The 23,216-nt window shown below is 45.2% G+C and overlaps 1 protein-coding gene across 5 annotated transcripts in view; it reads left to right on the forward strand.

Moving 5' to 3' along the window:
• Positions 1-23,216, forward strand: part of LOC121575419 (msx2-interacting protein) — a 27,880-nt gene continuing 4,664 nt past the window's right edge. For 2 of the 5 annotated variants that reach the window (XM_041888520.2, XM_041888521.2), the window contains exons 1-13: positions 1-259; positions 3,695-4,015; positions 6,755-7,240; positions 7,510-7,673; positions 7,921-8,121; positions 8,289-8,440; positions 8,540-8,665; positions 10,346-10,459; positions 10,566-10,679; positions 10,775-10,875; positions 11,020-18,874; positions 18,994-19,077; positions 19,222-19,416. In XM_041888520.2, coding sequence (XP_041744454.2) covers positions 177-259; positions 3,695-4,015; positions 6,755-7,240; positions 7,510-7,673; positions 7,921-8,121; positions 8,289-8,440; positions 8,540-8,665; positions 10,346-10,459; positions 10,566-10,679; positions 10,775-10,875; positions 11,020-18,874; positions 18,994-19,077; positions 19,222-19,416 — 9,996 coding nt within the window. In that variant the 5' untranslated portion in view covers positions 1-176. The other 3 variants (XM_041888523.2, XM_041888522.2, XM_041888524.2) reach the window with 3 other exon arrangements.

Raw genomic sequence — 23,216 nt, forward strand, 5'->3', positions numbered from 1 at the left:
CTCGCACCCTATCTCTGGAGAATACACACACATTCGGAGGCATTGGGACCGAGCTAGGCCAAGATAGATTTTTTACACGGAATCACTCGTCGTTCATTTTGTAAGGCGGATTTCCCGACCAGCGGGGATTAAAACGTGCTAGAGCATATGTATGAAGGGGGAAAGTAACGTACAGGATGGTTCGGGAAACCAGACACCTTTGGGTGGGAAATTTACCCGAACATGTTCGAGAGGAGAAAATTGTCGAACATTTTAAACGGTAAGTTAACGTTACGCAAGAGGGATATGGAGAGGTAGCGCGCGCTATGTCCAATCGCTAGCTTGCCAGCTGAGCTAGCTAACGTTAGCCATAATCAACATTCAACACCAAATGGCCTCTGTTGTTTTGGAAGATTTTGCTTTGCCCATGATATTTTTTACCAACACACAACAGTGTGGCGCTTGCATACAGAAAGTCACAATTTGATGGAATCTAGCAAGCTGAAATGCCACTGAACGCAAGCTAGTTTGTTAGCTACCATTTTGTCGTCGCTCACTTGATAGGTAACTACATCATGCCTGACTAGTTAAGCAAGCAAGAAAGATAGCTAACATGCTAGATAGGTATCTAGCTAACTCATGTTATTATTAAAATGTGGTAAGACATCTCGTCTACTAGTTATGAATTTACACGGGCCATGTTGTTATTAATCGTTAGCTGGATTACTTAATAATGCATAGGTCATCAAACTTTTGCGTTAAATGCATCGTTACTCCATGTTCATCTGAAGCTAGCTTCGTTTTAGCTAGCTAGCTAGCATAATTCGCTAGCGAAATATGTCGTGTTGATTGCCTGGCGGCGAGTTGATCAACTTGCCAGTAATGTGAAATATGAAAGCTCTCGTGTAACATATGGGCTTCTTGTTTCTATTGCTCGTTTACTGCATAATTCAACACGTCTTCCCTGCAATGTTTCGCTGTTCATATCGTCCGAAAGTTGGCTACCATCATCAATCACACTGGATCCCTCAACGTTCTAAAACTGAAAGTTGCAGGGAAATACATTGTTGCGATTATGATAAAGGTAATCTGAAAATTATACATCGTGATCTGCGACTTTCAGCCTAGGTTATTGGAACTAGCTTTCAACCAGTGCTTGACTTGGGATGAAATAAGTGCGGGGGCTGTCTTTTTCCAAGTCGGTCCATTAGACTGTTCACCGATATGCACACATTACATTGTGCTATAGAGTCCTCTGATTTATTCACTGTTAAGGGTTTATACACATTTTCCATGACTTCTCCATGACAGTTAACAACATTTTCATGACTGTTATTGTAGCCTACATGAAAAAGTAAGCGTTATTGGCACTGGAAGGCTGCTGTGTCTGATCCCATGTACGCCTACCATCTCCTGCCGTTGTGCCCTTGATCAAGGCACTTACCCCCCTCAAAGTACAACTGCACTGTTAGTCACATGCTATCAACATGTGGTCAACCCTCCATCTGGAGAGCTCCTGGGTGTGCAGGCTTGGCTTTTGATCCAGCCCAGAAACACCTAAGTCTCCTTAATCAAGGTCCTGTTGAGCAGCTCATGTTTAGGCTACAATGTGGTTAGACCAGGGCATGAACAAAAGCCTGCACACCTACCCATCTACGCTTACACACAGGTATTCGGAGTATGCTTGATAGCTAATTAGCACAGGTGGCCGCTAATGTCTTCCGTCTGTAATTCGTAAACAAGCGATGTAACTTGAGATATGGCTGTGTGTGAACCCTAACCATATAAAGTAACAACAAAAAATCTAAGCCGTGAGGGGGGGGGCTTCTAATAAGTTAACATATGGAATTGTTTTAAGATGGTCATACCATGGGCATTTAGCTATTTTAGTTTTAGGACCCCTTTAGGTATATAAAAAATATACATTATTTGATTAAATATTGAATTTGGCCTGTAACACATAGAAACGCACCATAGAAACAAATTGAATAACACATTCATAAATGGCACAGACAGACAGACAAAAAAATAAATAATAGGGAATAGGGTTTTGCAGTATCTGTCCTATATCTAGGAAATATAAGAAAGGATTTTTTAAATATATTTTTTGGGATACATATTTCACACCTTATTTTTGTTGGCACAAGACTACCTCCGTACTTCCATTGATTTGTATGGGTGACCTTCAGACAAGTCCCGTGACACTTGTGGGGGCCGTAGAGCAAAATGGAGAACTCCATCATGTTCGTGAGTCTTCCATTTTCACAGTTGGGTCATATTAGTTTGTAGCCCAAACGGTTCGGACGCTACAGACAGAAGTTGGCACGTTACCGACTTCAGACGAGTCCCTTGGTGCTTGTGGGGGTCGTAAAGCAAAAGGGATAACACCATTGTGTTTTATAGGCCAAACCGTTTGGACGCTGGACTTTTTTCAACGAGGAGACCGATTTTCAGGATGTCTTATGGTCTGACAAACACCGCTGTAGCTCGTCCACCTTCCTCCGCAGATGCGGAAGGCTGACATAGGCGGATGCGGTGGATTGAAACGCAGCCCATGCAAAACAGATATCTCTAGCTTAAACTGACATATTTTTATAGGGATTTTTGTATTATGTTACTTATATTGACGCACCGGTGCTTCAATAGACTCTTAAGGATGAACCTTTTTTAGTTTTTTGAGAATTGTTTCTCACTGATATGAACGATGCGTGTTACCCAGAAATGATTTGATATTAATCACGGCTGCATTGGGCCTTTTTAAAGCTATTCTACAGGTCAGGCGTTGTAGATATTGTCAGTTGGTCTCATTCTACCCCATTCACAGACGCAAACTGCTTTAGCGCCTATTGGCGATAGTATCTTATGACCCGGGGAGTTTTTTAAGAGCCCCGGCGCTTGCTCTAAATGTTAACAATTAATACATTTCTATTCAAATTGGCCGAAATTGCATTTTAGCAAAACAATTTCTCAAGCACGCATTTTTGCAAGGACAGTCTGGGAGTGGGGAGGGGAAAACTGAAAACGAGCTGTTATTGGCAGAGAGGATCTGAACTCTCTTTTGTTATTGGTCTATTAAATAATTTACCGCCTGGTGACATCACCAGGCAGGCCAAAACTCCATCCCACCAAAACAGGCTGAAATTTCAGGCGATCTTTTCAAACAGCTCTTACACTAAAAGGGCATTATCATCATTTTCACAGTATTATTCCAACCTCAGTGTGGAACATGAAATATACTGGGCCTTTAACCAATTTACCACATGTTGATGTCACCATGGAAAGCCGAATCTCCCGCCCATGCAAACCTACTGATTTAGAAGGTTCTGTGTAGATTGTATTTTCAACCAGCAACTATCAGGAATAACACTGATCAACATTTTTCACACTGACAGTGTTAGTTTCATCAGCTGTTGTACAATATGATACAAAACCCAGGGAAAAACAGAATTGCACTGCACTGGCCCTTTAAGATGAGCAAAGACATTATTCTTTTTTTTCTTTCTTTTTTACCACACCAAGGTCCCAAAAGGCTTGGCCCTCCACTAATGTTAATTTGACTGTAATTGTCTGGCTGGCAAAAGCAGCCTCCTGTGCTTTCTTTGCTTTTTAATTATATATTTTTTCCTGATATTATTGTGCTCATGAGTGAAGGGACACGTACATAGTCCTCTCAATAAAGTGTGACGTCTCTTCCCTTTTTGTTCTTGCTCCTCAGCTATGGACGTGTCGAGAGCGTCAAGGTCCTGCGGAAGCGTGGGTCGGAGGGCGGCGTGGCAGCCTTTGTGGATTTTGTGGATATCAAAAGTGCACAGAAGGCTCACAATGCTGTCAACAAGATGGGGGACAGGGACCTACGCACTGACTACAATGAACCTGGGTCTGTCCCTAGTGCTGTTCGGGGCCTTGATGACAACCCCCCCTCGAGCAGTCACGGGCGGGATGTTTCAGGATTCTCTAGGGGGGCAGTGGGTCCAGTGTTTGGCCCCCCAGTGTCCCTTCACACCAGAGAGGGGCGTTATGAACGGATAAGAGATGGGTAAGTGGACATGGTCTCACTCTGAGGGATCAGGGTGTCAGTAAAAAAAAAAGGTATTATCCCGCAATAACATGATTTCCTTGTTGGGTTATTAATAGAACAAGGGGAATATAGTCCTTACAGTTTTATATAAAGGTAACCTAGGAAACGATCCCTTCTCCGTCTGCACAGACCTGACCTTTCTCGCGGGATCTAAGTGAATTATTTATGCAAATCTATTGGTCATTTAAAGGTATGGATGTATGAGATATTATCATTCAAAATTTCGGATTTATTGTGTGAGACGTATCCTGCTTTCAAGTTGGATATTACACCTGTGGGGAATATCCTGGTGAGTTTGGATATATCACATTTGTTGGAATTTATCCTGGTGAATCTTCTGATAATTAGATTTTCCGAACCATGGATTCTAACCACGATTTACCTGGGATCGTCGTTCCTTGGAAGTAAATCGTTGCCTGTGATGGATTAAATACCCCTATATTTTCTTGAGAATTATATTCGGACAGGTTAATTCACGTATGGACTATACATCAGAAAAGACGGAGTATTTTCGAATTTTTTCGCTCACCACCTTTCCACTGCTGGACATAAGCTATTTTTTCTGGAAGTCTCCAAACCAAGGATATCTGCTACTCGTCTGGATTTAAATAACATCATGGACCAAAGGATGTAAGTTGGCTAGGTGTCATCACAGTGCCCCATCAGTACATCATTCACCGCTAATTGATCATATTCAGACAAGGAAACACAATTTTACAGGGTATAATTGTAATTTAGTATGGAGCTTATATCAACAGGAACTGAAGAGAAACTGAGGAGTAACAGAAAACACCCATCAAGAAATTCCATGGAAATATTTTTGGGAGAGATGGCCATGAAGACAACTGAAGACATGCATTTTGGATGTACCTGCCTCATGGAAGTATGGATGTAACCCCCTTATTGGATGTAAGGATGTTGGGTATAGGATGTACACAGGTGTAACCGCATTTCCATTGCTGGATTACTCCGCTCCAGTGTGGATTTAGCTGTATATCCTCTCAGCATCAGTATTTGGTTTGGGTTACGAACAAAGAACAGAAACATCATTTTCAAAGAATATTAATGAAGCCTGAAGAGGATGTAATCTACACAAAGTGATGGGAGTAGACTGTCTATTTTGCCCTTGGGATATGTAATAGGCCTATCTTAAGGAATTAAATATGTTGCAGTGGACTAGGATTGTTCCAATAATTTTGGTGAGATACGATACTGTTTTTCACAGGAGTGTATGCAAACTGGCTTCCTAGTTTCGAAGAGGAATAATACCGGCCTCTATTTTGGACAGCAGTATGCAGACAACTCACACTTTTTTGCTTTTTTATACTAGGTTACTATAAGCAAATTGGACATATTTTCAGGATGGCCCATTTCTAGTCTCACTTTTGGAATGCACTGCTATGTTTGACTCAAATCATACCTTTAGTACTGTATCAATTGTTGTCATAAGAAATCCATTTCTTTGGTTATTTTGTTTTCTTCCTTTTTCCATCAAACGAAGAGATTAAGAAATGGTGGATTATACCTCAGATACCTACCCACCTGGTGTTCTTCTCCAACGTCGAAGACTATACGCATGATGACAAAACAAACATTTTTGCTCCATTTTTTTTTTATTCCGAATGATTTTTTATTTTTATTCCTGCTCACACCATTCTGTCCTCCTAGATTGTATTTGGGATTATAGGTTCGGTTACTGCTTTTGGAAAAGGTTGGTATTGTCCTGCCCTCTGCATCTCTTTTCCTAACCCAGATTTGCACCCTTGTCTCTTTCCTTGTCTCCTGCACTAATTGTTAGAGCTTTTAGAGAAAAAGACACAGCTGCTTGGCCCAGAGGGCTTCTGCAGACACCATCTGTGCCAATGGCTTGTCTTTCTCTTCCTTGCTCTCTCTTTTTCCTCTTTCCCTCCCTTTCCTGTCTTTCTCCCTCCCTTTTTTGCTTTTGCTCCTCTTAGTTAGTTACTAGGTGGCTTAATATAGGCTAGTTAAGATCTAGCAGGTCCACCAGCATTTCCCTCACCTACAAGACCCCCTGTTCTTACTTGATTCAGAAATGGTATTTGATCTGAGTAGGGAGTTGGAACTCCCTTGTTCACTTTGACAAATGCCAAATGTGATGTGACACAGCTTCCGGATCATTATAATAAACGGTAGATTTCAATAGCTTTCCAGTTCATCATTACGGTTGCGGTAGTGCTACGTTTAGCCAACAGAAAATAATTGATGCATTTTGTAGTCTTAGCATGGCCCTTATATTTGGTTTCATGTCCTTGGGTTACCCAACCTTGCTCTATGCCACTCCAGAGTAGATCTGCCCCATTTTATGAACGTATACAAGCTATTGTCTGTCAGCATAAATACTAGAGGAGGAGGACATAATAAAATGTACTACCTACCTACCATAATTTGAATTGACCAAATGCCCTAATGTATTCTATTGGTCCGAATGGAATCACAAACCATTGTCTTCTATAGAACCAGCGCTCAGCAGCATTCCTGTTTTGTTTGTGTGTTTTAAGTTGACATTTTAACAGTGCACTGCCTATTTGAAACGTCATTGTGTATTGGAACTGTCCAATAGTTATCTGCAAGTTTTTCTATAAGTATTTTTGGAGTCACAATAACAGACTCTCTCCCCCTCTCTATCTCTCCTCTCTCTTCCCTTTCCATCCATCCTTTGCATGTGTCTTCCAACAGCTCAGAGAGCCGGGAGCGTGCATATGATCACAGCCCCTATGGACACCATGAGCGCGGTGGGACTTTTGATAGACAGCGTCACTACAACGCAGACTATTACCGCGATCGCACCATGTTTGCAGCTGGAGTTAGCCCTGGGCCTGGAAGTGGCGGCGCTATGGGTGGGAGCTTTGAAACCCCGGAGCCTCATTTTGAGTCCAGGATCCGAGGAGATCCCTTCACCTTGTCTAGTGCTGTGCGCCGCGACCCCTATCGAGATGACAGGGGACGTCGTGTTGACAGAACTTACCATCGCCGCAGTCGGTCATCTCATTCCTCACAGTCTCGACATCCCTCCCCGCAAAGGACCACGGGGCAAACGCCCAAAGCCCCCCATTCCCCCAAAAGAGCCCCCCTCTCCCCAGGAAGAGGTCCACGCTCTAGGTCCCGCAGTAGGTCCTCTAGCTCTGATTCTGTCAGCAGCACCAGCAGTACCGGCAGTGGCAGGTAGGATGTGCTTTTGTGATGGTGTGGATGTTTGTATGGATGGAGCACAATTCAGTCAATTAGCCTGTGTTGTAGATGTGTGCAAGAGATGGGAACATATTCAATTTACCCAGTTGTAGAACAGTTTAAAATACATTGCTCCACTGTAGGATTATGGAGAGAATTTCACTGACCTGAGATGCATACAGATGTACCCTTTATTTAATAATGTTAGCTGAAGACCCTCGTGAACATTTCCCCCTCTTTCCTCACATTTGTCCGTTTGGCAGCAGCGATTCAAACAGCAGCTCAAGTGATGGGTCTCATGCACGCTCTGTTCAGTCCTCTGCTACACATGCACCTCCCTCTCAGCCGTGCTCCATGGTGATGGAAGGTGATGAGCCACGCAGAAGCTTTGGCATCAGGGTGCAGAACCTACCAGTGCGCTCCACAGGCGAGTACCAAGTACCACTACCTAGCAGTATACACATAAACATGCATTCTGGCTGCACTTTTCTGTGCACCATGACATTATGAAGGGGGTCACTAATAAATAGCATACTTCTCTGCCATGGTGAGCTGTAGAGTTTGCTAATCAAAGCAATTCTCCCTCAGATTTTCATAACATTTTATTTTGTCCTTCACAATGCAGCTGCCATGACCATATCGGTCATCAATTAACTGTCCTTTTCCCTCTCCAGACACAAGTTTGAAAGATGGACTGTTCCATGAGTTCAAGAAACATGGGAAAGTGACATCCGTGCAGATCCACGGGGCCTTGGAGGACCGATATGGTCTGGTGTTCTTCAGACAGCAGGAAGACCAAGAGAAAGCCCTCAACGTCTCCAAAGGAAAGCTTTTCTTCGGCATGATGATCGAGGTTTCAGCCTGGAACGGCCCTGGTATGAAACGTTTTAGAATGTTGAAATGTAATGCCATATCTGTAATTCTTTCATAATTTGAGCTTGGGCCTTCAATCCTAATGATGGGGATTGTAATGAGGGTGCATTGACATACTGTTTAGTGTACTTGTCTTGTTTGGTGATTGTAATAGAAGTCTTTCCCTCAGAAACAGAGAGCGAGAATGAATTCAGGCCTTTGGATGGACGGATTGATGAATTCCACCCCAAGGCGACTAGGACCCTGTTTATCGGCAACTTGGAGAAGACCACCAGTTACCAACAGCTCCTTGATATCTTCCAGCGCTTTGGAGAGATTGTGGTATGCATGTTACAGGCCACTGAAAGGTTTTGCAAGTGAAATGTCTCTTCTAAAAAATCTGTTTTAAAATATTTATGCATTTTGTCATCCCTCCCACAGGATATTGACATTAAAAAGGTCAATGGTGTTCCTCAATACGCCTTTGTGCAGTATTCTGATATTGTCAGTGTCTGCAAAGCTATAAAGAAGATGGATGGAGAGTATTTGGGGAGCAACCGGCTCAAGGTATTATTCCTAAATCTATATTTCCCTAACCTGTAGTTATGTACAGTGCATACGGAAAGTATTCAGACCCCTTAACTTTCTCCACATTGTTACGTTACAACCTTATTCAAAAATGTATGAATGGTATTTTCCCTCATCAATCTACACACAATACCCCATAATGACAAAGCGAAAAAAGGTTTTTAGACATTTTTGCAAAATTATAAAACAAAATTGAAAATTGAGCTCAGGTGCATCCTTGTTTCCATGGATCATCCTTGAGATTGGATCATCTACAACTTGATAGGAGTCCACCTGGGGTAAATTCAATTGATTGGACATGATTTGGAAAGGCACACACCTGTCTATAAGGTCCCACAGTTAACAGTGCATGTCAGATCAAAAACCAAGCCATGAGGTCAAAGGAATTGTCCGTAGAGCTCCGAGACAGGATTGTGTCCTGGCACAGATCTGGGGAAGGGTACCAAAACATGTCTGCAGCATTGAAGGTCCCCAAGAACACTGGCCTCCATCATTCTTAAATTCAATAAGTTTGGAACCACCAAGACTTGCTTGCCGCCTGGCCAAACTGAGCAATCGGGGGAGAAGGGCCTTGGTCGGGGAGGTGACCAAGAACCCGATGGTCACTCTGACAGCTCCAGAGTTTCTCTGTGGAGATGGGAGAACCCTCAGAAGGACAACCATCTCTGCAGCACTCCACCAATCAGGCCTTTATGGTAGAGTGGCCAGATGGAAGCCACTCCTCAGTAAAATGCACATGACAGCCCGCTTGGAGTATGCCAGAATGCACCTAAAGGACTCCGACCATGAGAAACAAGATTCTCTGGTCTGATGAAACCAAGATTGAACTCCTTGGCCTGAATGCCAGCCGTCTGGAGGAAACCTGGCACCATCCCTACGGTGAAGCATGGTGGTGGCAGCAGCATGCTGTAGGGATGTTTTTCAGCTGCAGGGACTGGGAGACTAGTCAGGATCGAGGGAAAGATGAACAGAGAAAAGTACAGAGAGATACTTGATGAAAACCTGCTTTAGAGCGCTCAGGACCTCAGACTGGGGAGAAGGTTCACCTTCCAACAGGACAACGACCCTAAGCACACAGCCAAGACAACGCAGGAGTGGCTTTGGGATAAGTCTCTGAATGTCCTTGAGTGGCCCAGCCAGAGCCCGGACTTGAACCCAATCGAACATCTCTGGAGAGACCTGAAAATAGCTGTGCAGTGACGTACCCCATCCAACCTGACAGAGCTTGAGAGGATCTGCAGAGAAGAATGGGAGAAACTCCCCAAATACAGGTGTGCCAAGCTTGTAGCGTCATACCTGAGAAGACTCAAGGCTGTAATTGCTGCCAAAGATGCTTCAACAAAGTACTGAGTAAAGGGTCTGAATACTTATGTAAATGTGGTATTTCAGTTTTATTTTGAATAAATTTGCAAAAATTTCTACAAACCTGTTTTTTCTTCGTCATTATGGGGTATTGTGTGTAGATTAAGGGAAAATACCAATTTCATACATTTTTTAATACGGCTGTAACATAACACTGTGGAGAAAGTCACGGGGTCTGAATACTTTCTGAATGCACTGTATGTTAGTACAAAATAATTGAGTTCAGTGATACTGAACTAACCGTAGCAATTATTTTTACTGTTTCTACATCCTTGTCTTGTTCTGTCTCCTTTGCAGCTGGGTTTTGGGAAGAGTATGCCCACAACATGTGTTTGGCTGGACGGTTTGGCTTCCAACATCACAGAGCAATATCTCACACGTCACTTCTGCCGCTATGGACATGTAGTCAAGGTCCATATTCTTTTCTCCCCCTCCAATGTTTTTGAAGTCCCTGACATTCTATGAGACTATATTAGACATGTTATTCTAAACATGATTTTCCTTTTTCTTCCTATAGGTGGTGTTTGACAGGTTAAAGGGGATGTCTCTCATCTTGTATAACAACACAGATTTTGCACAGGCAGCTGTCAGGGAGACCAAAGGCTGGAAGATTGGCGGCAACAAAATAAAGGTATGACTAAATGAGTTTTAACGTATTAGTAACTGACACTTTCACAGTAAACCAGATGAAAGGAGGCAATTTGTTGATTTATTTTCTGTCTGCAGGTGGATTTTGCCAGCCAAGAGAGTCAGATGGCTTTTTATCGCGCTATGCAGGCCTCTGGGCAAGACATTAGAGACTTCTACGAAATTCCAACTGAAAGACGGTAAAGTTCACATTTTGTTATGTGAGGTGAATGCATTTGATTAGAGGGAATACTTTGAATTACTGTTTTCTGGTGTACTTCATGGATCTCACTTCAATGTTCGTATTTTTTTCTTCTCTTATTCCACAACCCCCTGCTTTACAGAGAGGAACGACCAAGACCTCCATACCATGAGTTCTCAGCAGAAAGAGCCTACTTTGAGAATGCACGCACCCCTGGCACCATTTACCCCGAAGATCCTCGACGAGACTATCCCGCCCGCAGCCGTGAGCGGTATTCGGAGTTGGAGCACTACCAGGGAGAACACTTTGACCCACGCTACCACGAGGACCCCCGGGAGTTCAGGGATTATCGAGATCCTTTTGAGCAGGACATTCGGAAATACACATACATCCAGAGGGAGCGAGAAAGAGAGCGGGAGCGCTTTGAGGCAGACCGCGGCATGTGGAGCCCCTCTCATCCACGGCGCCCGATCACCCCTTCTGCCTCCCCTTCACCATCTGAGCGTGCTCCCAGAGATCCAGAGCGACGGGTCTACAGCCAGTCCTCTGAGCGAAGTGGTAGTTGCAGCTCACTCTCACCACCACCACGCTTTGACAAGACTGACAAGGCTCCTCCGTTGGAACATGGAGCCAGCTCTAAGAGTGAGAGGTTGGAAAAAGACACCCACCTTGTCGAACCTGAGCGTGAGCGTGGAGCTGGGGCTGAGAAGAGCAAGCGGGGGAGACGAAAGGAGAAAGGTGACAAAGAAAAGGGGGAGAAGAGTAAGTCAAGGAAAGGAAAGGTGCAATCTCCCAGCATCCCACCATCTGAGACAGAGCTAGAACCCAGCCTGGATGGAGGCTCTGGAAGGGGAAAGGTGTCGGACCAAGACAGCCTTGACAGACAGAGATATAAAGGTGACGACGACCCTCCTCCTTCAGATCCGACAACGTCAACCTCTCGCCATGAGCCTGTAAAAAGTGAGAGACTTGAGTCGGGGAAAGGTGAGAATGCAGACAAGGATGGTAAAACACGATCCAAGAAACACCAAAAATCTGACACTGGAAATGATGGGAAAGATCCATCAGCGGATTCTGATCGGTTAGCTGCGAGAAAGAGGCGCTTTGGAGATGCCAGTGGGAGGACCATTCGGCAGAAGAGGAGAAGGCTGGAAACTGAGGAAGGGAGTCAAGCCCCAGACTTTGGAGCTAGCACTGGCTTTCCAAAAGCGACTGATGGCGACAGTAAGGCTCAGCAAAAAGACTCACAGCGGAGGGATTCAAGATCCAAAACAGAGAGGCTGGCGTTTCTTGGCAGTCATAAAGAGGGTCAGGATCCTGTAATGAGAGGACAGGAAGAGCTGCCCGAGGGGAGCGTGGACCCTATGGACTCAAAACGCCACCCTAGCCACAGTATGTCCAGAAGATTCTCCCATGATGGGAACATGGACCAAGACAATGCAAGAGATCAAGATCCACCGAGCCCTTTCAAATATGGTGCACAGGACAATGACAAGGGTGTCAAGGAAGAGCCTCTGGATATTGACCTTTCCCAGAGTTACCGCAAACAGATGGAGCAAAGGAGGCTCCACCAACAGCTGCAGGAGCCAGACAAACAAGAAAAACCTGGAAGTCCACAAGGCTTAGAAACGGAGGACCTTGAACACCGCAGTCTGGTACATGAAGTGGGCAAGCCACCTCAAGACGTCACAGATAATTTCCCATCTCATAAACTCAAGAAACTAGAGCAATTTGACGCAGATATGAGTGCCAAGAGGGGAGACCGCGTCTACAGGAGCTTCCGGCAAAAGAGTGAAGATCCTGAGTGGCACAACACTGCATCTCCAGGCTTGCAACACTTCTCTCATCATGCTGAAGAGGACTTTGCGGAATCTTCACATCTCAGGGAGGTTAAAACGGAGGATAAAAGCCACCCAGACCTGGAGCTGGCAGTCAAAAGGACACATACAACGCAAATGTCCAAGCCAAGCACTCCTTTACAACTTAGTGAAGAAGAGCGGGAAAAACGTTGGGAGAGCAGAGTCAAGCAAGATTTTTTACCCGACTTAAACTTCTCCAGAGGCATTGGAAAAAATACACACAATCGCAAGCGTTTGGAGTGCGGAATTTTACATGATTTGGAGCCTGGGGAAGTACGATCCGATTCTGAAGAGGATAGAGAACACAAACCACATTCTCCTATGCCTTCCACTTCTATGCCTTTCTCTGACAGGCAACGAGTGGACAGATTTTCAGACCCTAAGCTTGCCACCTTGGAGAGGATGAAGTTCTACTCCTTTGCACTTGACCAGACTATCACACCAGATACCAAGGCCCTGCTAGAGCGAGCAAAGTCTCTGTCCTCCTCTAGGGAGGACAACTGGTCTTTCTTGGACTATGATTCACACTTTACTGGTTTGCGCAGTAGGAAAGATACTGAAAAGGTTGAGTCAGCACCACGGCCTACAGGGTCTTGGTACCAGAGGAAGAAGAAAATTCGCAGTGGTGGGTCTGAAGACAAACTAGATGACAGGAAGGAAGAGTCCAAGCCCAAGCCAGAGGAACATGAACGCAGGGAACTGTTTGCCTCCCGTTTCCTTCACAGCTCAATCTTTGAGCAGGACTCAAGACGTCTTCAGCACCTTGAGCGAAAGCATGAGGACCCTGAGCAAAGTCAGGCTCAACAAACTGGTCAGCAAGGCCTGGCAGATGGGCAGCCTGACACAGAACCAGTTGTCCTCTTCCATAGCCGCTTTTTGGAGTTCACGCGGCTACAACAGCAGAAAGACCAACAACTACATGAAGTAAAAAGAGCAGATTCCATAGATGGTAATAGGGTGGAGAAGTCACCTGAGGCAGAACCGCAACCTCTGCAGTTACCTAAAACCTCAGAACCGGTCATGGATCCAGAGACTAAACCTATTAGCCCTGCTGAGAACCACATGATTTCCCAGCCCCCACTTATGCCCAAGGAGATGTCTCCACCTAAACAAATGTATCCACCCCTTCCACCCAAGGGGATGTCTCCACCCAAGCAGATGTCTCCACCCCTTCCACTCAAGGAAATGTCTCCACCCAAGCAAATGTCTCCACCCCTTCCACCCAAGGAAATGTCTCCACCCCTTCCACCCAAGGAAATGTCTCCACCCAAGCAGATGTCTCCACCCCTTCCACCTAAGGAAATGTCTCCACCCCTTCCACCCAAGGAAATGTCTCCACCCAAGCAGATGTCTCCACCCCTTCCACCCAAGGAAATGTCTCCACCCAAGCAGATGTCTCCACCCCTTCCACCCAAGGAAATGTCTCCACCCAAGCAGATGTCTCCACCCCTTCCACCCAAAGAGATGTCTCCAACAGTGGAAACACGTGACATGTTTACTCCAGAGCCAGAGGGTCCAGAGCCAGCTGCCCAAGAACCTTTCACAAAAGAAAACAGAGAAAATGAGCAGCTCCCTCCCCTCCTGCAAATATCTCCCCATGAGATGTCGCCCGCTGCTTCTGTTAATTTAGTAGCCCCTGAGCCCATCCGTTCTGTGAGAAAAGTAAAAAAATCCCCTAGTGAAGAGAAATTTGAAGAGATATCTCAGAATATTAAAATGTTGAACCCTGAGCAGTCTTCCAGCGGTGACTGCCTTCATGAAACATCAGTGAGTAGTTCTGTACCAGAGCCTGAGCTGGCACCACCTGAATTACCACCTGAATTGTTAAGTTCCACACCACCTAACCCTGTTGAGGAGATGGAGGTTTCAAAAGATGATACCAACACTGACGATACAGAGGTGGAAAAGAAACTTGAACTCAATCAGACCCAGGTGCTTGTTGATAATGAAACCAGTGATGAGTCAATTTCATCACCTCAGAAGTCCAAGAACAAAAAGAGTAAGTCTCCTACTCAAGTCCCACTGACTCCTTTGGTTTCAGCAACTAGTTCAGAGAAACCACTTACACGCAAGAGTGAACGCACAAAACGTGCATCATCCCCTAGAGCAGAGTCTTCAAAGGGAATCTCAGATTCCAAATCCACAGGCAAGTCTCCCATACATGGTACAGACCCCGAGCATGGCACAGAGCAGAGTATATCTGTTGGAAGAGCAAGGCGTAGAAATGTGAAATCTGTGTATGCCACCCCAGTTGAGGAAGATGCCACTAAGGGGGCTGGAAAGGATGTAACTGAGTCACCCCGCGCTGCACGGAAGCGAGGTGGAGACAAAGACAAGGAAGCAGCCTCTCAGCAACCATTAGAGCAGGATTCCCTTGCACCGATCACCTCAAGGCGGGGACGTCCCCCTAAGAATCGGCGACAAGGAGAGGACATGTTAACTGCTAAAGGGGATAGATCAAAAATGGAGACCAAAGATACAGACTCGAATGAATCAGAGAGTAGTGAAAGAATTTCAAAAGTGTCAAAAGGCAGACATTCTCCTCATGGTCATAAAGTGTTGGCAAGTCAATTACCCATGCCCACAGCGACTGGATCAAGTAGGAAGGGGGACAAAACTGAGCCGCCTGAAGATGTTGCTCAGCAGATGGATTTTATAGAGGACAGTTTGGCCATGCAGGATTCCATTGTCTCATGTAAAGAAGATACTGTTGTGACAAAGAAAGAGGAGAATGTCAAGCAACAACTAGGAACAGAGAAATCACGAGACAAAGACAGGCAGAAAAAGGACCCTATTGACGAGAAAGCCAGTGGAACTAAATTTGGTGAGAAAGAGTCTGAACCACCAGTCGTGGAAGAACAGCCTGTATTGGAGAAAGTGGAGAAGAGTGGTAGAGGAAAAGCTCCACGCTTGACACGGACTCCAAAATCTCCTGTCCTCAAGAACCTCAAGATCAGACTAAATGTTACTGAGGTGAAAGATTTGCTTCAAATGGGGGATGAGGAACCTGAAAATCAGGATGATTCTTCTAAAAAGACCAAACCAGGTGAATCTACTAATGACCCATTATTAGAGTCTAGTTCAGGAAAAGATGTGAGTTCTAGCAACGAGGATAAAGATGAGGGCACACCAGATACTAAACCTCCAATAGATCCTAAAACTTTGCTACAACAGGAACAGGAGCTGGAGCAAGCTGTGGAGAACATTGCTAAACTGACAGACCCAACCCTCCCAGCAGAGTCACCAACTCCACTTGTCCCACCATCTGCAGAATTAAAAATTGAGACTGAGGAAGAGAAACCTGCCAATCCTGCTAGTGAGTATGAGCTTGCTGCTGCCATTGATTCGATTATGGGTGAGGATATACCCGTCCCTCTGCCTCAAGAGCCAGTAATTAGTGCTGTTGTGGATTCAGACCCAGAGATTCCAACCTTCGTCCAGCCGACCAAGGGAGCTGAACCTGCGACTAACACATCCCCTATTCAGGGGGAGTCCTTTTTCCCAACCACACCCAGGAAGGGTGCTAAGGGCAGAGCTAAAACACCGAAACGGTCTAAGAGCCAAAAATCTAACAAAAAGGACGCTGTAAAAGAAATTACATCGGAACCAGAGAGCACCTCTGTTATCACATCAGACAGAATACCGTCCAATGCACAGCCTGTTCTAGACAGTATTCCCTCAACTACAGCTGCAGGTGTCATTACAGCCACCTCTTGGAAGCCTAAAACTGAGCATTTGGTTCCTAAGGCTATAGACATGCCTAAAGAATCGAAGTTACCTCCAGTCCTTGCAGATCAACCTCCACCTCAACATCTGAAACCTGTCTGCCCCCCAACCAAAAGTCCCATTCTCCCCAAGCCTCAAAAACAACAACAACCACCACCACCACCACCTGAGTGCATCTCACCCTCACTTTCTCCACCCCCAACCCGGCCAAACATCAGACCCACACAGCTAAGCAGGATCCCAGTTTCCCCACCAGATTGGCTCAACCAATCCAAGGATGCAGGTGTCCCTTCCTCTCCTAGAGCATCAGCAGCTCCCTTTGAGAACCCAGCAATTCCCCCTGACACTGAGCCCATGGAGACTGAGCATAACATCAGTGACTTGCGTAGGATTCTCATGAAGCACAAAAATGTTTCACTCCCAGTCCCATGCAGTAGTTCTGTTCCTAGCAATTTGGCCACCTCATCCCTTAGGGATCCGCCACACCTACCTGAAAGTAATACCCCAATGGTTGCTGTGCCTAGTAAGACCTCTCTTAATGACAACAGGCTGTCATCTCATCCAGCTCAGCCTGTAGTCCGGCCCCCTGCCTCACTACCATCCCCTGAGTCAAAGTCAGTAATTTCTGTTATCGCCTCCACTGCCACCTCTGTTATCAGTCGTGTTTGCAATCCACCTGACATGGAGAAGGTTAATATGTCAGTTGACAGAAATCCCTTAGTGGACATGCCACTTCCCAAGCAGACATACAGGCCGCCCAGCATGGAGGATAGGGACAGTGGTTCGTACCATGGACCATCAGTTGGCGAGGAGGGTGGAAGTGCTGGGAGGTACTTGGTTGAGAGCTCCGGTCTGGGTACAGGCTCTAGCCCAGGTCTAAGGGTGAATACCTCAGAGGGAGTGGTGGTGTTGAGTCACTCAGGGCAGATCAAGGAGGGACCACAGAGGATAAGTGCCAAAATCAGCCAGATCCCACCAGCTACTGTAGTTGACATGGAATCTCAGCAGCTAGTGTCCATGCCCCAGATAAAACAGGAGATATATACCCACTCCCAGTGTCCTCCAATACAGACAGACCATGGGCATCTTAAGACGCAACAAACGGTTTCTTCCATTAAACAAGAAAACACTGGTATGGAAAAGTTAGAATCTCCCTACCCATCAGGGCCTCAAGGAGGAGTCGTGAAGAGGCTCCAGCAGACAGTTAGTAGTCCACAAGTGATGGGTTACCATCATCCAGAGTTCACAATGTTATTGAAGCATCCAAAGAAAGTGGATGGGGCTGATGCTATGAACGCTGACGGGGGTAAACCATCTTGGACCTCTGCCATAAGTCCTGCAATAAGCCCCCACCTGCCCTCTCCGGCTGGCAACCACGTAGGCTTTGTTCCCGGTTCGGCCACTGACAGAACTCCCTCGCATCTCAGTGGGGTCAAACAGGAGCCCCGTTCTCCTCGCAAGTCAGGCCATCCACACTCTCCGTTCACTAAAGTGTCCTCTCCCATCGGCTCCTCCTCTCCCAAAGGCCTCCCTGGGATGCTGCCCTCTGGCCTGCCCGCCATGCAGCAGTATGTCACCAGTGGCCACCACCCTGAGCAGTCTGTCATCATGCAACCTCACAGTGCTCACGGTGGCATTGGAAGGATGTCACCCCATCGTGCCTCCCAAGCAATCCCCATGGGGCACCTTGTCCAAGGAGAGGTCAGGGTGAACACGCCACCCCTATCTGTCATGAGTTTCGGGATGCATGGAGACCCTCTTGCCTCTCCCTGGTCCGGTCCTCTCCAGCAACGCCCCACCTCGCCCCAGGCGGTAGGCAGAGACATGGTCCTCAAGGTTAACCCTGGGAATGTAAGGGGCCACGAGGGAGAGCAAGACGATTCCAGGCGCTTCCATCAGGCCGGAGGAAGACAATCTGCCACCCAGCTGAAACCAGAGACTATGCAGGCGGATCCCCGCGGGGCTCTACTCAGCGGGCTGCAGCTGGACCCGTACATGTCGCCCAGGGACATGCGTGTGCTCATGCACCACCCTCAGGGAGAGCGCTCGGCCCCAGAGCCACACCAGGGACACATCCAAGAGACTGGCCCACCCTCCTCAACATCTACCAACATCACCTCGTCGATGTCCCCCAGGGCACATCTGCTGTCTAAAGGTGTGTCCGAGAAGGATGCCAAGCCACAGGAGGTCAAGAGGCCACACTCTCCTCTGAAGGATGGGATGATGGGAATTCGGCCAAGTATGGCCACCATGGCGTCTCCGCAAAGGGTGCAGCTGCTGCCATCAGGGACGGGAGCTTCTTTCTCTGAGTATCCAGGAATGTACACCAACACCCGGGCCATCCATTCCCAGATCACTGAGACCTCTCCTTTTGGGGTCAATCAGGCACCGCTCAACATCACTTCTGCCTTAGTGAGTTAAACCCTATTCAATGTAATTTATCTCTGCACAATTTAATAATGTGGTAGAGTTTTGAATGATGTTTGAAAACCAACTTCTTTATACAAAAATTGCTTTGTTCTGGTCCTCAGGGTGCAGATCCCAGCCAGTCAAAAGCTGATGTCAAGGTGAAACAAGTTGGACAGCAACCTGTGAACATGGTGCAGCTGCTCACGGTGAGTCACTTGGACGAATGGAAATGGGGAATAAAGAGTGAATTAGAGAGAGTAGAGGGTAAAACCGGACAAAGACAACTTAACAGGGCCAGAGAGATATTTAGAATAAATTGCATTTTGTATCATTTTTCTCTGTTTGAGCAGAAGTACCCCATAGTGTGGCAAGGGCTGCTGGCACTGAAGAATGACCAGGCTGCTGTCCAGTTGCATTTTGTCTGTGGCAACAAAGGATTGGCTCTACGGTCACTGCCCCTACCCGAGGGAGGAGCGCTACTTCGGATCGTCCAGAGAATGAGACTCGAGGCGTCACAACTGGATGGTGTGGCTAGAAGAATGACAGTAAGTTTCTGGTCCTTGAATTGTTTACATTGGGATGAGTCCATTAGGGTTGGGCGATTTTTACGATTGCATCGTCTGTCGACGATGTTTGACGGCCGTCGACGATGGTGATGACATCGTGATGTCACAAACGATGGTTCAGCATAAGTGAACTTGGCTGCACTGCCGGAGTCTGGCAGTGCAGTTGAGCACACAGCAGGGCGACATGCCAAATTGCCTATTCCCTAATTGCCATAGCCTAAGTAGTTAAGACTATTAACATAATGCAGGACAACAATGTAGATTGTAGAAAGAGCGGCGAGCACCAAAGCAGCGCAAGATGTCAGATAGGAGAAGAGAGGGGGGGAAAAAACGTTAGACCCTATGTCAGATGATCATGGGCCTTTTGCAGAGGACACTCAATTGTCTGGATAATTGTTTTAAAATCTTTTTTTGCTTTTTCTCCCTAATCCCCATTCAATTTGAATGTGACTAGTTGGCCTAGGCATAGCCTACTCTTTCATGATCAACCATCGATTGAATCTATAGGCCATCTCAGAAAGTTGTTTATGAATAGCCTAAATAAAAACATAGTATAGTAATAACGAGAGAGGGAACAAACAATCGCAAGATAGACTAATGGAATAGGAAGTTCAAACAAAGCTGGTACGTTTCTGCTTTACTTGACCAAAGTGTAGGCAAAATAAATTGTGCCGTCGGAAAACCCCTCCTTGCAAACCAAACAGCCAATAATATAGGCCTACACATAGACTACTGTCAATAAAAGTTGCAGTAAATGTTACTTTGACAAATTCAACTTATAAACTAATATTTATAATATTTTCAGTCTTTATTAATGTCCTTGAATTGTGCAACGGGCAATCTTAACCCTTTACACTCGTGGGAATTGGCCTATATGGATAGGGCCAAATTGAAATGTTTCTTATAGAATAAATATGAAAAGCATGTGCATAACCATGAAAGGAAACAGTGTTTTGAGATTATGGGGAAATTATTAGACTAAAGGTGAGGGCACAACAGTTCACCTGACACAAGACTGAATCAAAACATTACACTGTTGATTTTATGTGTATTTTACATTTACTGTACTTTTCGCTGCATTTTTAACGAAATCTGAACATGTGAGGTAGGTGCAACATAAGACATAAAATGACAAGGGTTTAAGTGAAAGGTGTAACTGGTGTCTCCAAGTGGCCACACCTCCAAAGTCTGCACAGTTCCTAAGTCATTTCAATGCACTTTTATAACTCAGTCATCAACTATAAAGTGCTTTTCTGAGCTCTGCTAGCTGTGCCGTTGAGAAACTAAAGCAAGCTCACTTGCATCCCCGCCCTCAAACCGGTCAAATATAAATCGCAATATGGGTCAACATGACTAGCTAAGTTCTAAAATACGATATTAGGCTTTCACAATGCAATTCAGTGAAACAGATTATAATTTTGGTGTGTATACAAAGAAGTCATGAGTGCATTCAGGTTAGTGTGCCGCGTCAAATTTTCTTCACAATAGACAAACAGACTCATTCTCTTCAGAACAACCAAGGATATTACGCCATGTCATCTTGTAACTGTACATCAAACATAGTGCTCATAAACGATGACACTGTATATGACAAGTTTTATGTGAAGTGCACATTTGGACTCACGGGGGTTTGGCTTGCTTGTATGACATCAAAGCGGTATTTATTATAATCCTCAACGTCTCATCTTTCAAAATGCATAGAGTCCTCTTAATTTACAGCATTTCCCTCACTCAGACAACCCAAAATGTGCTAAAGTTGCCTAATTAGCAGAAGGGATGAGGGCAACTTCTTGTCGCACGAGGTGCTCAAGTTCAGAACGTCTGTCAGTCAACCCACACAACCCACAAAAGGGTACGAGTGTAAAGGGCTACGCTCCCACAGCAGCACTTTCAAAAGGGGGGAACAAAAAAATGTATGAATGATGAGTCTTGCCCGAGTTGTTTCAAACAACTTTATTTTGAATAGCTTACAAATTGTGCATTTTATATAAAAGTCAACAACAATCAAATTATTTAGCCTGTAACATTCCTTAACACTTGAATGAACATTGGCTTAGGCTAAAAACGAATAGGCCTTAGGCTATGCCTTTTGCCTATCGAACTTTAAAAGTCCTAAATATACAATCAGATAAAACAAATGATTATTTATAACATTCTTTATAACAAGGAACACCAACATGTTCACCCCCAGAGTAGCAAACTCTGCAGGATGACGGAGGTTTGTAGTCTGTCCATCCTTTTCCCTGAATATTTTTGCATATTCTGCAAGTGACTTGGGTCAGGTCTGCTGGCTCACCTTTATCCTTCGGCCTGAAACCAAAGAACTGCCAAACCGGCGAAGACGTGATTTTCTTTCCCACCAAGGCAGCCATCTTTTCTTCTGATTTAGCTAAGTGAAATCCTGTTACTTCCTCTCTTTTTTTTGTCTGAAACTGTCAGAAAGTAGCCTAATGGAAGAAAGAATGTTGCAAATGTGCTTACCCAGATGATGAAGATTAAATAACAATAGCCTACACTTGATACGGCTATAATACGATGGGATGATGTGTCATTCCAGACCTCGCTGAACCCTAGAGTCCATCCTAAATTGTGTTAAAGGGGCAGTGCAGTTCATGTGCTTTTCCAGTTGTTTTGTTATTTTCACACTATGAGGTCGAAATAACACTCTGAAATTGTGAAAATGATGATAATGCCATTTTTTTGTAAGAGCTGTTTGAAAAAAATGCCTGGAATTTCATCCTGTTCAGGTAGGATGGAGTTTTTGGCCCAGATCAGGACATAGGGCTGGGCGGTATACCGTATTTTACCATATACCGGTATTGATGTGCGGATCGGTTACAACGATGCTGCTTTCTACTTTGCCTTTTAATATAAATCCACAAGCGTTCTATAATTATACTATTAGTTTGTGTATCTTACTGTCTGCAAACTGCTAGTTTGCAGAGGTGGGACCATGACACTATTATTCGAGTAGCAAGCAAGTCTCAAGTCACAAGTCTCAAGTAGAGTCCCAAGCAGAACTGGTCAAGTCCAAGTCGCGCATTCTAAAAGCAAGTTGAGTGAAGTTTTTTTTTCAAGTAAAATCTTTTGTCTATTTATTGATGCTACCAGACAGCCCTTTTCATTATTTTGTATTTAACACATTTTGATTAATAATTAATTAATTTTAACAACAAATTCCAAATACAAGCTTCATAAGTAAATTATTGATTTCAAGCAATTTTGACGTAACAAAAGACCAGTAGCTAGGCCTATGCTAGTAATTGTTGATTGATGCCCCATTGCTGGTGAGCTTGCAAAGTAAGCAGTTAATATTCTTGATCACCAATTTTTTTGGGAGCTAGATATTTATGGCAATCTTATCTCCCTACAATTTGACGTTTGTGCTGCACCCAATCCTATAGATGTACAGCAAATCAGCAATCTGTTCACGCTAGCTCAGTGGTTTGCAAACATTTTGACCCGCGACATTCGGAAAGTATTCAGACCCCTTCGTTGTCCTGTTGGAAGGTGAACCTTCACCTCCATCTGAGGTCCTGAGCGCTCTGGAGCAGGTTTTCATCAAGGATCTCTCTGTACTTTGCTCCGTTGATCTTTCCCTCGATCCTGACTAGTCTCCCTGCCGCTGAAAATCATCATCCCCACAGCATGCTGCTGCCACCACCATGCTTCACCGTAGGGATGGTGTCAGTTTTCCTCCAGACGTGACACTTGGCATTAAGGCCTAAGAGTTCAATCTTGGTTTCATCAGACCAGAGAATCTTGTTTCTCATGGACTG

The sequence above is a fragment of the Coregonus clupeaformis genome, chromosome 10, assembly GCF_020615455.1.
Source record: "Coregonus clupeaformis isolate EN_2021a chromosome 10, ASM2061545v1, whole genome shotgun sequence".
Classification (NCBI taxonomy): Eukaryota; Metazoa; Chordata; class Actinopteri; order Salmoniformes; family Salmonidae; genus Coregonus; species Coregonus clupeaformis.